The sequence below is a fragment of the Cryptococcus depauperatus genome, chromosome 2, assembly GCF_001720195.1.
Source record: "Cryptococcus depauperatus CBS 7841 chromosome 2, complete sequence".
NCBI lineage: Eukaryota > Fungi > Basidiomycota > Tremellomycetes > Tremellales > Cryptococcaceae > Cryptococcus > Cryptococcus depauperatus.
In genome coordinates, this window is record NC_089469.1 from 612,803 (window position 1) to 625,696 (window position 12,894).

The window sequence follows — 12,894 nt, forward strand, 5'->3', positions numbered from 1 at the left end:
GGTCAGGACGGTGAGGTGGCAACGTCCCTCCGGGAGAGCTTCGGCCAAAGGGACGTTTGTTGCTCGTAGCTGAGGTTACAAGATCAATGAAAATTTGAATGAAGCAGTTCCATGTTACTCTTTGAATGAGAAAAATAAAGTTAAAAGGAAAGAATATTTTAGCGATTTCCACAATGTTTTTTCTTGGCCAATCCAAATCGTCAGTCACGGAATCAAATTTCCTTTAACAATATTTTACAAGATAGTTCAGCTAAATTATATCATGATCTATAATACATATACATTCTATGCTCAATCTGGTGGTCTATTGGCGAGCACTGACATTTACACAAGCTTCACTGCCAGTATTCTCGTTTGGATTTTTCTTTCTCCCATTGCTCAGGAAGTAACGTTTTCTAAAGACATCTCAGCTATGGGCAACAAGATCAAAGTACTGACCTGCGAAAAGGCATGCAACTGAGGTATTTCGTCTTTTAATATTTGGTTCACTAAGGCGTCAGGTTTGATGAGTAGCTTTGAGGCGAATCCACAGAGTACCAACCAAGTTTATGCCGCTGTAGAGTCAACATTTTGGCGAAGTTTGGAGATACAATGGTGACAGCAAAAGATGATCCACAATTTCCAGAGGTATCAGTGAATTCCTAGAAATAGAGTTAGTCATACATATAGAATTGTGATGTGACCGCAGAACCCGCCAAATACTCTATTTTGAGATTCGAGCGTAGCTTCTCTTCCATCTGCTTTTGGATTTCAGGAGCGGATTCAGCAGCCTCCATTTTGGATGATGGCTAGACGTATAAAACAATTTTAGCCGATTCAATTAAAGATCGAATAAAAGCCGAATTCAAAATGTGACAATGGATAAAGAAAACAACCATTTCTTATCAAATTAATAGAGTCTATCTTTGAATGATGACGTGTCATTTTTAGAGTTAGCTAGCTTATCAGTCTTTGACTTTTATTTCATCAAGTTATTGCAAGTTGAACTTTCGAAATATAAAAAAAATCATGGCTATCTCTTCAGCTCGTTCCTTTCGCTCATTAAGGTCAATTGCAACAAGAGCTACTCGATCCTATGCTACAATCTCTCCTTATACGCCTCCTGCAAATGACTATATTACCCCGCCTCGCAACTTTCGTCCCGCGTCTCCCCAGTTTTTTACTGGTCGTCCCCAATTTCATGAAGCATTAGAATCACTCTCTTTGACAATCAAAGAGACAACCTCAGTGTTGAGAAAGGCTCACATTTACCCTTTGCCTACGGATCTCCCCCATATTACGCCGCCTCGCGCTTCATGGGTTTCTCCTCAACAACTCTCTGTCATGTTTCGGTTCAAGCTGAAAACTTCTGCGCTTCGCCAAGTGATGGATCTTCTCAGTGAGCTTCATAACCTTCGTCATGTCAGTGAACTCTCTGGTTATCCAGAATTAGCCGCCAAGATCAATTCAGCTCTGGAGCAATATGAGAGGGCCGAGACGAGTGCCGATGGAGAGAAAATCATGAAACAGAAAAAGGAGAAGCGAAAAGTCGACGAATTTGGGAGGTCCTATGGAATGGGAAGGAAAAAGACCTCTAGTGCACGAGTTTGGATGATCCCTTCACTTTCAGCTCGTCCTCTTCTCGACTCTGCTTCAACGTCTGCTAAAGCTCCACTTCCCACTTCTGAGGTTTTGATAAATCATGTTCCTCTGTCAATTTACTTTCATCGTCTTATTGACCGAGAGACTGTGCTTCGGCCGCTTCGTCTGACAGGTCTTTTAGGCGCTTATAATATCTTTGCATTTGCAAGAGGTGGTGGTATCTCTGGTCAAGCTGACGCTGTTGCTATGGGCGTTGCAAGGGCCTTGTCCGTCATTAGAGATGACGTTACGAATGTGTTGAGAGCTGGTTAGTTTTGTTTCTCCAATACTTTGTGGATCAATATTGAGACATTTTAGATGGCGCTCTAATGAGAGATACAAGAGTTGTTGAGAGGAAAAAGACCAACAAGGCCAAGGCCAGGAAAGGCGTAAGTCAATCCGCTTCCTGTCCTTGCTTTGCTAATTCTCTTTTCGACAGTATACTTGGGTCAAGCGTTAGACAATGTCTCATTTCTATATATATTGATGTATGATTTACACATTGTCCGCTGCCACTATTCGTATACCTATAGATGCCTATGGACGACAGCATCATATTGTAAATATCTATCTGAAATTTCATATTATTACAATAATGAATTTTTTCCATGGGAGGTAATGGAACATCTATTGCAATAGTGGAATTTTTATGTAATTATGAGCCTCCACCTCCACTTGAGAATTGCTCCTGTTAAAACGTTTTTTCATTCAAATTTATTTTTTGCTTGTCAATTTGTTTTTCGGAAGCGCCAGGTTACTGCAAAGACATGGTAAGCCAGCCTGCCTTGCATGGGATATACTCTACTGAATCACAGCCAAAAAGCCTCGAGTTGGCCGAGCCAAAATTCGTCGACACGCTTCTGCCGTTGCGCTCGTAAAATCTCAATCTGAGTGTCAGACCCAGCCAGAACCACTCGTCCTTGAGACTCCTGTGAGACGAATTCTATTTATAAGTGCTGTCTATGACTAACTCTGTGTCATAGCAACATTCATTACCGGTAGAAAGCCACGTCAAAACCAAAAGGGTGTTAAAACTCCCTCCCCAACCTTCCTCTCTGATCTCTGGTTTGTACTTGGTAAAAGCAGTTGTTAGGACTGATGTGACGTTGAAGGTAAAGCTCCCCATCCATACTTTGTCCCTTCTAAATCCCATCTTCGTCGTCAGAAGCGTAAGGCTCGAAACATTGCCAATGGTTTAAGTTCCCTCGAGACTGCATTAGAGGGTGTGCTTGTGGAGAACTTTCCAAAGGTTGACGGCAAAAACGATACAGAATTAAAGACAAAGAAGGAAGAGATGGAAGAGAAAAGAAGAAGAGTGCTGGAAAGACAAAAGGAGAAGCAAAAGATTGGAGAGGGAAAAGGCAGGACATTGGGAGAAAAAAAGAGAAGAGAAATCATGTATGTGTACATTCTTTCTTAAGCACAGTATGCCATCTTGCTGATGGCAAACACAGACAAGAAGGTGCAAAGAGAATACCAGCCGTGATGCAACACCCGGCGTTCCAGCAGAATCCTTGGGCCACTATTCGAGAGCATGCTGGGAATACTTTGGCCCAAAAGACTGTCAATCCAAAGAAACAGTTATAATATCTTCAAGATACCCAGTAAGGCATGTGCGAGGACTAAGATTATAAGCATTACAAGGTGGACCTTGCAAGGTTTAATCAGTTGTATGTAACATCTACAATCACCTCTCGGTCAAGAACTGTCAACATATACGAAGCGCATTTCTAATATATGCTGAACTATCTGGCGTCGCTAGAGACGGGATGATTTGTATCATTCATATTGAGGTCTCTAATGCGTCAACGACATAATCATAGGTATGATAAAAAAGTATTCATAGGTCGTCTGCCTTACGCCAGTATATGCTTAAGATTGGTTATAACTCTCAGATTCTTGAGAGAAGCCTGTTCTTTCATCTGTTTTAGCATTGCTATTATAATTGTTTATAATAATTGTGATCTTGAAAGATAAACATAAAATACTTTCATCTTATAAAAGTGACGCATAAATTAATTATAAGTCACGACATATAAGTATATTGACTTTTCTTGTCGCGGCTTTTTTCTTTTTCTTCTACATTTGCGTTTGTTTCGTAACAGATATGGCATTCTTCTCTGACACAGATGATTCGCCCTCACGCAACTCTCGCCCGTCCCGGAACCCCTCGACAACGCCTTCAGATTCTTTCCTGGGACGGTTGCGTTCTATTGCATCTCCTACAATCCCCAACACCCAATTACAGCATTCATCCTCAAGTACGCATAAGAGAGGCGTAAAAAGGTTAGCAAGCGAGTATAGACAGGGAGACCTGGGAGAGCCTAGCACAACAGATGGATTGTCTTTCGAGTCTACTCAGCAAACAGACATAGCTGATCCTTATGCTTTCGCTTCATCTTCTAACCTACCTTCGCGATTTGGCATGTCGGACATGTTAGGCAATCTGGGCGAAGAACAGCGCAACGCTGAAGATAATTCTGGTATGGACTGGGAGCACATTGATGAAGAGATGGGGTTGGAGGATATAGATGATGCAAGACGATTAGGAATGGCATGGACGAAGGAGAGAGGGACGGTGGATATCATGCAGTGGGAAGGAGAGTTGATGGATACTGTTTTAGACAAGCTTGAACAACAGGTATGTTGGTTCATTGACAACCTGAAACCAAATCGATGCTAATGGTTTTGGTTTGCTAGCAAAAGATGGTGACCGCCCTTCGTTCGGATCCACAGACATCAGAAGAAGAACATTTTAAACTTGTGCTCGTCCAAACAGAACTGGAGAGAGTAAAGTATCTAGTACGATCATATCTGAGGGTAAGATTACACAAGGTCCGTTCATCTGCTCTCATGTTGTTATCTTGATTGGACTGAATAGACTGTTTGGTATAGATTGAGAGATACGCATATCATATTACATTATCACCGGAAATGCATAATCTCTTGTCGGGCGCTGAACTGTCTCATGCACAAAGGTGAGCCCGCGCTACCACTCTTGCCTTCTGTGAACCAGTTTTGATGGTTCAATGATTCAGATATACAGAATTGCTTCATACTCACTTTCAACACTCTGTTCTTGATAGTTTACCAGAGACTTTCAGGCGACTGGATGAGGCATATGGTGATGGATTATCAATGAGTGGGTATCGCTTCTGCTTTCAAGAGAGATGTTTGACGAATGCTTGTGACTAATTTGCTCAAGTCGTAAAACCTAATAAACAGACGCCGGTGCTGATATATGTAAGACAAGACTGTGGTGAGATTATTCTTGAGAGGTGCGTACTTTGAAAAAACGAAGCCTGCTTTATGGCTGATATGGTTATGATGCACCTAGTGGAGATCAGGCTACTTTAGCAAAAGGGACGACGCATCTAGTGAGATATAGTCTCATAGAACGATGGGTCAACCTTGGATGGGTAGAAGTTTTATGACCCATTTATTCGGAACGTTCCATAAACATGGCATGCCGAAATGTATCGCATACATTAATCTGTATAAACATTATATAAAGCTTAGATGGAGGCAGTGATGTTTGATGGTACAACAAAGCGTTGCGACACAATGCCTATCAATTAGCATGTGGTATCTCAAATCCTCTTTTGTTCAACCCTGGGCTATCCTTCCTCTATTCCGATTACTTGCTAGTCCTCTTTATTGATAACGGCGTTTTCTTCATCAACCCGAACTTTCATCATTAATTCGATCTTTTGTAACAAATCGTCCTTAAGGTAGAATAAAATAATTAGTGTCTGATGACCAAGTGGAGGGGTGACGAATGATGACATACTAGACGATAAGGCTTGATGATGACTTCATCCATCCCACTCGCGCGTGCTTGATCAATCTGGCCCTGCCTTGCATTTCCAGCTAAAATTGTCTGTGTTAGCACTAACAACAATCAATTGAGCTGAGCCATAGTCACTTAATGCAATGACTAGATTCTTCTTCAACTTTCCAGTCCCTTCCTCTTCTCTAATATGTTTTACAGCTGTCAACCCGTCCATCACTTTTGACACCACGATCAGCCACTACGAAATGAAGTTCGGTACAAATGTATCGCTGGCTCACCAGGCATCTCTAAATCCATCAGAACACAATCAAAAGACTGTCCATCCGAATCCACTCCTATTGACGAAGCCTTTCTAATTTTTTCTAAGGCTTCCAAGCCGTCACTCGCAACTAACTTCCCATGAGACCGACATTCAACAAGAGTTGAGCACACTGACCATCGCAAGTTAGATTGCAGTGCTTCAATTGTCTTGCAAGAACAGTTTGGTTAATCAGATTATCTTCCACTATCAGGACATGTGGCTTTCTTGTCATACCGAAATATCTTGCTGGATAATTATGTTGGACCTTTGTCAGAGAGTGCAAATCTTTTGCTGATGTTTTTGAAGTACGACAGGTCTTGGCTTTGACGTAAAAGCGAAAGATGCTTCCTTTACCCTTCTCACTAACCACATCTATACCTCCACCCACTGAAGCAGGTCAGCAGAGACACCCATTGCAGTAGGGCAATTATGGACATACTTAATTCAGAAAGCTCTACAGGACAATTTAATATTCAAATTCCGTCTCACATAATTTGAGAAGAACTCACTTCGACAAACGAACAATCCCAAACCCGAGCCTCCGAATATGGTATGAGTTTTTGCTACACAATATGTTTAATCAGACGTAAATAATTTTTTTACGGATGAATTCTTACGCGATACCTGGGAAAACCTATGGAACAACTTTTGAACCTCATCAGGTGATAAGCCCGGTCCCGTGTCCGCCACTGCCATATGTATCAGCAGTTACTTTATTGACTCTTGGCTTGAATGGCTGATTTGTACTTACCCTCCAAAAAGAGATAGACAACCATATCATCTTTTAACTCTTTTGGTGGAACAGGTTTTTGTGACATAAATGTCTGACCCTCTTTTGGAGGATTAAAACTTATTTCTGAGCGGATATTAATACGACGGATAGCTATGAGATGGATATGAGTGATGCTCTTCAGTATGGCATTGATACTTACGACTAGTTGATGTGAAGCGGATAGCGTTGGACAGTAAATTGGTTGTGCTGCGGCGAAATTCAGACTCATTTGACGTAAAGTTGACTTCATACTCACATCTGATTCAACCTGACAAGATCTGTCTTCAAACTCTTCAAGCCAAGAATATCATGGCTTTCGCCAGCAGTAAAGGAGAGCGTGATGCGTTTCATCCTAGCCTCATTTTGAAAAACTGAGAGGATATTGTGTGCTTCTTTTTTTATGTCAAATTCAACATCAAACATCTGGAGCATATCTAGAACCGTAGTATTAGAGTTTAGAGCAGGAAGAGAGATGAGACTAAACCCACCAAGCTGAATTCTTCCAAGAGAGAGCACATCATTGCTGATCCTTTCTTGGGTCAGTCCACACTGATATATACTTTCTAAAGCTTCTAGGTCTTCGTTAATATTATTCATCAGCTGATGAGTGGGAACAAAAGGTGTTCGATTTTCGATAGCCAGATGCAGCTGTTCTTGCAATGACAAAAGGTTGGTCTTGACAAGGGACGAACAGTGAAGAGGCTTATGTTAGTCTAAACTCAACCGTTCACTCAAAGTACTCATTTGCATAACACTGCTGATTGGGTTGCGAATTTCATGCCTAGCAAATGGAATTAAATGGGTTTTCTGGTTGCTGATAGGTAAACGGCTTACGAAGTGACGTCGATAAGCAACTCCTGTTGCCGTTTAGCTTCTTCGGCATGGAGCCTCCTCTGTTCAGCTTCGGCCACCTGTCGAAGCTGCGATTCTTCATGAAGCTTTCTTTCTGTGATGTCGGTCTTGTTTAGATAATTTGTCAATATCCATGGTCGTTTATATACCTGAACCAGCCTGAATTGAAAACACTTACGATACAGCCAAGCAAGCCCTGTGTTGACTCTAGTTAGTTTCTGGACGAAGAAGATTACTGAATACACCAACTTTCAGTCCACTTTGTACCAAATCCAAACGAATAATTGTCCTATGCAATCATGAGTAGATAAAAAGGCAAACATGATATCAGGCTTACATCGCAACTATACAATTGATGTCAGTCGATAGCACTTGCAAGACGGAATAGAAGCTTACTCCATTTCCCATTTTTGTATCTCCAGTCACTAGATTGAGAGACCGCCGTACCTGTCAAAACGTTCTCCCAAAATTTCACGATGGCATCTTGCTCCTCTGGGGCGATGATAGCTTCTACCCAATTACCTACAGGTTCATTCATTGGATAGCCAGACATTTTATACCTTCAAAATTTGGATATAAACGAAAATTATGAACAGAGATATATGGCTGTGAAAGGAACAACTGACCAGGATCGATTGGCAAATGTGATTTTACCTTTTGAATCAGATCTAAAGATACCAACAGGAGTGTATGTTGCCAATGCCGTTAATTCCGCTGTACGCTCTTCAAAGGCTTCTTCTAAATGTCTTCTCTTCTTTCCTAATTGCAATCTACCTTGCGATCAGCGCATGTTTCTATTTGGGGCTTTGAGCTTGACTGACTGCATATGGGCTCGGGCAACGATTTCGCGGGCGTTGAAAGGCTTAGCGAGATAATCTTACACTGGCATTAGTATGGAGCGACTATTCTAAGGAAGATATCTACCATCAGCTCCAGCCATGATGCCACTGACTTTTGATTCATCAGCTCCCTTAGCTGTTCTATAGCAGTTTGTCAATCAGCAAGTCGACATCGCTGGTGTTGACGATTCCATCTGTTGAAATCACACTCACAACATGATTACAGGGACCACCTTAAGCTCATTCGTTTTTTTCAACGCTGCCAACAGCTCAAATCCATCAAGCTAAAGAATTAGTATATCAGTGTATAAAAAACGTCTGAAAATTGATAAGATACCTTTGGCATCATAATGTCTGAGATTATGAGGTCAGGAAGGCGTTTAGAGCACAAATCCAACGCTTCCTGACCGTCACAGGCTTCGACAATTTGACAATATTGACTGAAAATGGACTTCATATAGCGTCTGGTATCAGCGGAGTCTATCACGTTTGTAAATCATTTTAATCTCACTATCAACAATTACAAAAGTAGTGTGAGACTTACCCTCAACGAGCATGATTACGTCGTCTTTCTGGAAATACAGAGTATTGGGATCAATTGCCCTATTGCTAGGCCCAGAATCTGCCGTGATTGATGAGGAAGACTCTTCCGACGAGACTACACTACTGCCTTCACGATCTCGTACCCATTGCATTGCCTCATCCACCAGATGCTGTCCGTATACAGATTTTGGCAGGTTGAGCATCTGCCCATGGTCAATGTCGTCAAAAGGTAAATGATCATAGCCAATACTAGTAATTTGTCAGTCATCTGTGACCAAACAAGTCTAAAGAGATTCACGGAATCTTGACACGGAAGATGGATCCATGAGATCCATCTTCCGATTCTTCCGCAATAGTACTTTCAATCTCAAGAGTACCTCCATGGAGATTGATAAGTTCCTAAATATTGTAAAGTCAAAGACTGCCTCGTTTCCTGTCCTCTTAGATGGCATACCTTGGTCAATGCCAAGCCGATACCTGTCCCTTCATGAGATCGGCTGACCGATGGCACTCGATGAAAGCGTTCCCCAATGAGATATATATCCGATCCTAAGGAAAAATTGTTAGTACTAGCTCTTGTTAAGCTGTCAATCACTTGCGAGGTATCCCAACTCCACTGTCTTCTACGGTCAACACTGCTTGGTTGTTCACATAATGCAAAGTAACCTCCACGTAGCCTGCCATTGTGTACTTCATCGAATTACCAATGAGATTAAATACAATCTTCTCCTTTAAAAGAAAAAGTCAATCTCATACCGTTAATAGTATAAATTATTTCAACTCACCCAGTGTTCCGGGTCGACAAAAATATTTTCTGGAGACGAGTCAACTTCAATGGAATACCTCAGCTTGGCCTAGAGTTCACGATCAGTCTGCATTATAGGGGAGCCACTCTGAATTATGCATTACCTTCTCGAAAGCTGTTTTGAATAAAGCCGCTAGATCTCCTGTCATGATGCCTAAATTTACAAGCCTGAATGTGCCTTTCAGTCTTCCGGCTTCAAGACGACTGACATCCATTAAAGTAGATACTAAACGCGACAGCCGACGACTGGACGGATACTCAGTTTTACAAGCCTATTGATAGAAGATGTGCGTACAGATTACGACGAGCTATCAGCAATATCTCTTTTTTGTGTCCATCTTTAGTTTCCAGGATAAGATCATCAATAGGACCAGCGATTAAAGTAAGCGGAGTACTACAAAGGTGTCTGAGTCAGTGAAGTAAACGAATAGCCACGCAGAGTACGAACCAAAGTTCATGGCTGACATTAGAGAATAGTAGGTTCTGCAACAGGTGTCAGTAAATGACGATGGTTGACAGCGTAGCACCTGCCTTGGCACGGTCAAGAGCATCTAATTCGTCTAATCTTTGTTTTTCAGCTTCATAAGATCGAACGGCAGCAATTCCAGAAGCTAGTTGCAATTTCAACATATTCTAGGCATCATAATTAGTTATAAAGATATCTTAATTGGCTTCTAAAAACTTACAATGAAAGACTCGTAATCTTCATCAAAAGGCCTTCTGATATTCAAACCCAGTACTAAAACTGCACTGGGTATATTTTCATCATTATCACTGTTGATAGGGACAACCACTGCTGCATTTGGAAGTTCGTCCCATGTTCTGATAGGGTAGTCTTTGATCAATTCGGAGATGTCCTCTAACATGATAAGGCGGCGACAATGAAGAGCCTCTCTAATGGTCCATTGGCCCAAGGCTGGCGAATTACGTCCATCCTCTCCTGGTGTAGCGCCTGGAAGTACCAGATAAGACGTTACCGGATTGGACAAGGAGGAAATCATTGATAAGGCGGGAGAGGAATTGATACCTTGTGAGAAGCGAGTAACGGAACTTCGACAACGATGATGCAGAGAGAATGATATACTTTCTGGAGTTGAAGGATGATGTTCAGGTATACCAATCGATCCAACAAGGGTAACATCTACTGGAACTTCTATTGGGTCGCTCTTTGTAGCCTCTGCATTGCTAGGACCCTGGGCTTTCCCTTTTGCTATGAATGCGCATGTCAGCTATGCTCAATGGTAGGTTTCAATGAGTAAATTACAAGCAGACGATGGTTCGACGTGGTACAAAGCAGCAAAAGGTGCATCTTTTGGATTGGCTCTGAGGATGTCAATCACAGCCTCGTTAAATTCTGTCATTGTTCTCGCAATTGCTGATATCGAGTCAGTTCAACGATTATCTCTTGAAACTTCGCCCTTACAAGTCCTTTGGCCCATCTCGCGTACAGTTGCCATTCTCCTCTCGGCCAAAACCTTCTTTGTTGTTCTTATTGTGGCGTTCCATAATCCTCCAAACGAACCGTTTTCTTGTAGGACAGGTACCCACATCCAAGTATGATATTCTTCGATTACACCATCGCCTTGATGAGGGAGTTGTTTAAACAGCAAGAGATCTGAAAGTAAAGCTGTTGATTTGCGATAACGGAATTAGGACGAGATAGACGTACCGTCTTCCTTATAAACAGGTGTTCCTCCGAGAACCAATTCAGACAATGGGCCGAGCGCGCTCCAAATTTCGGACCAAGCTACTGCGCCAGACATTCCAAAGATATAGGGATGCTTGTGTATCTCCTTGGATTTCCGTCAGCAAGCAATACTTGCATAATAAAAACGGAAAATACGACCAACCCGAGCGTATGGTTCATTATATATCAATGTCAATTCTTTGCCCCACCAAAGACAACATTGATGAGGATAATTGAGAACTAATCCCACTTTTCACAAAAGTTCAGCAATCATCCTCATAAATGGGTAATGTGACCGACCTATGGTCTTCAAACTCTGTGGCCATTTTTCTCTGTGGCCAAGGGATGTTTTCGTCCAATCAGTAGTCTCCATTAGGGATTCAACGCTGATACTATTGACACCTTTATCCCTAGAACCCTTGCAGTCAGTTGCAGTTGATTTCGAAGAGAGGGGGCCAAATGAAGTTGGCATTTTCATAGGCGAGATAACTGTAGCCTTTGCTGTTTCTAAGAGAGCAGGAGCGGTCATTTTGGGGTTTGGCACCAAGTCGATGGATGTTTCCTTAATAGCCAAGCCTATTGATTCTGTAGGAGAAGTGGCTTGAGCTGGATGGTTGGGGACAAAATATGATTTTGGCGTGGTAGTAACAACAGCAAATGAGTGCGTATTCATCTCATTTTTTAGACCCCCAGCGGTTTTTCTAAACACAGGCATTATTGTCTTGGTCATCTCCAACGTTATTTTCCCAGGATTGATGAGTTCAACTGTCACTGTCCTTAAGCCCAGGTGCAGACCATGTCCATCTTCGATGCCAGTAGATTCGGCACCAGCATGTGAAGAGAGATCAAAACTGACCGAGCGATCATCATAAGGATGCTCAGCGGCCCAAAAGTCTCTTGGAGGCTGAGATTGATCCGTCGATAGCTCAAGAGAAGCCTTGGACACTTTAGTCGATAGTATCTGACATGGCGCGTAAAACTGTGGTGTTTCATGGCATATACTTGGGCCGGTGGGTATATCGACCCCTGCTGCTTTGGGTCCTTCTAAAATCTGCTTGCTTGAACCCTCTTTCACGCCAACAATCCACCTACCCAGCTCCCTCGCCGCTGAAACATCAATGCATTCAAGCAGAGGCTTTTTCTGCGTGAGATTCATCCATTTGTCATTGGCCCAAACCACTTCAAAGGGCTGGATCGCATCTTGTCTTGCTGCAGTGAATTGTGCGGGTTGAGGATTACCATTGAAAGTCGTGAAGCCATCACTATCGGCTGCTTGCGAAACCGGTATTGATATGGGCACAAGAAGAACAAACGCAGGATACGGATACGACTATAGGTTATCTAAATCAGCCTGTAGGCTGACAGGTAGGCACATACCTGGAGATACTCTTTCGGCAGCGTCGACGTATCTATCCTCGAAGCTTCCAGCATGGCTAGGCGCGGGATATACAACTTGCAAATAGTCAGCGAGGATGCAAGGAATACAAGAATAGAAAGAAGTATTAAAAGCAAGATAAAAAGTTGTTTGGAATCGAAACAGAGTTGAAAAGTGGCGACCATTTCCATCCTACAGACCGAGAAATTCAGGCACGTCCCTCAGCCAGTTTTTGTCAGCCTGCCACTTTGCAGACAATGAAAATGACTGCAAGCGTAGGCATGAAGGAGAAGATTTGGAGGAATCT

At 42.3% G+C, this 12,894-nt stretch overlaps 5 protein-coding genes across 5 annotated transcripts; 3 read left to right on the plus strand and 2 right to left on the minus strand.

Annotated features, from left to right (window-relative positions):
• Positions 1-335: 335 nt before the first annotated feature.
• L203_101482 (uncharacterized protein) lies at positions 336-776 on the minus strand (the record flags this gene model as incomplete). Its single annotated transcript, XM_066210922.1, has 4 exons — positions 336-395; positions 439-488; positions 542-641; positions 696-776. 4 exons carry the CDS (start codon positions 774-776, stop codon positions 336-338), a joined length of 291 nt encoding a protein of 96 aa, XP_066067019.1.
• A 232-nt stretch (positions 777-1,008) lies between these two features.
• Positions 1,009-2,080, plus strand: L203_101483 (uncharacterized protein; the record flags this gene model as incomplete). The annotated part of the gene is made up of 3 exons (XM_066210923.1): positions 1,009-1,888; positions 1,939-2,009; positions 2,060-2,080. The coding sequence occupies 3 exons, from the start codon at positions 1,009-1,011 to the stop codon at positions 2,078-2,080; spliced, it is 972 nt and encodes a 323-aa protein (XP_066067020.1).
• A 307-nt stretch (positions 2,081-2,387) lies between these two features.
• On the plus strand, positions 2,388-3,207 carry L203_101484 (uncharacterized protein; the record flags this gene model as incomplete). Its single annotated transcript, XM_066210924.1, has 5 exons — positions 2,388-2,390; positions 2,444-2,551; positions 2,604-2,685; positions 2,733-3,018; positions 3,075-3,207. The coding sequence occupies 5 exons, from the start codon at positions 2,388-2,390 to the stop codon at positions 3,205-3,207; spliced, it is 612 nt and encodes a 203-aa protein (XP_066067021.1).
• A 520-nt stretch (positions 3,208-3,727) lies between these two features.
• On the plus strand, positions 3,728-5,054 carry L203_101485 (uncharacterized protein; the record flags this gene model as incomplete). Its single annotated transcript, XM_066210925.1, has 6 exons — positions 3,728-4,261; positions 4,321-4,455; positions 4,516-4,598; positions 4,659-4,762; positions 4,826-4,898; positions 4,958-5,054. The coding sequence occupies 6 exons, from the start codon at positions 3,728-3,730 to the stop codon at positions 5,052-5,054; spliced, it is 1,026 nt and encodes a 341-aa protein (XP_066067022.1).
• A 210-nt stretch (positions 5,055-5,264) lies between these two features.
• Positions 5,265-12,643, minus strand: L203_101486 (uncharacterized protein; the record flags this gene model as incomplete). The annotated part of the gene is made up of 40 exons (XM_066210926.1): positions 5,265-5,345; positions 5,411-5,490; positions 5,546-5,629; positions 5,692-5,802; positions 5,850-5,960; positions 6,024-6,101; positions 6,154-6,168; positions 6,224-6,277; positions 6,332-6,403; positions 6,466-6,597; positions 6,647-6,693; positions 6,743-6,920; positions 6,975-7,188; positions 7,240-7,267; positions 7,321-7,445; positions 7,517-7,534; positions 7,588-7,627; positions 7,676-7,682; positions 7,735-7,898; positions 7,965-8,108; positions 8,160-8,214; positions 8,263-8,318; positions 8,391-8,461; positions 8,515-8,657; positions 8,722-8,969; positions 9,019-9,119; positions 9,175-9,269; positions 9,320-9,449; positions 9,506-9,574; positions 9,630-9,771; positions 9,821-9,919; positions 9,974-10,008; positions 10,057-10,158; positions 10,212-10,735; positions 10,790-10,900; positions 10,949-11,140; positions 11,195-11,318; positions 11,376-11,461; positions 11,513-12,542; positions 12,590-12,643. 40 exons carry the CDS (start codon positions 12,641-12,643, stop codon positions 5,265-5,267), a joined length of 5,250 nt encoding a protein of 1,749 aa, XP_066067023.1.
• Between the last annotated feature and the right edge of the window lie 251 nt (positions 12,644-12,894).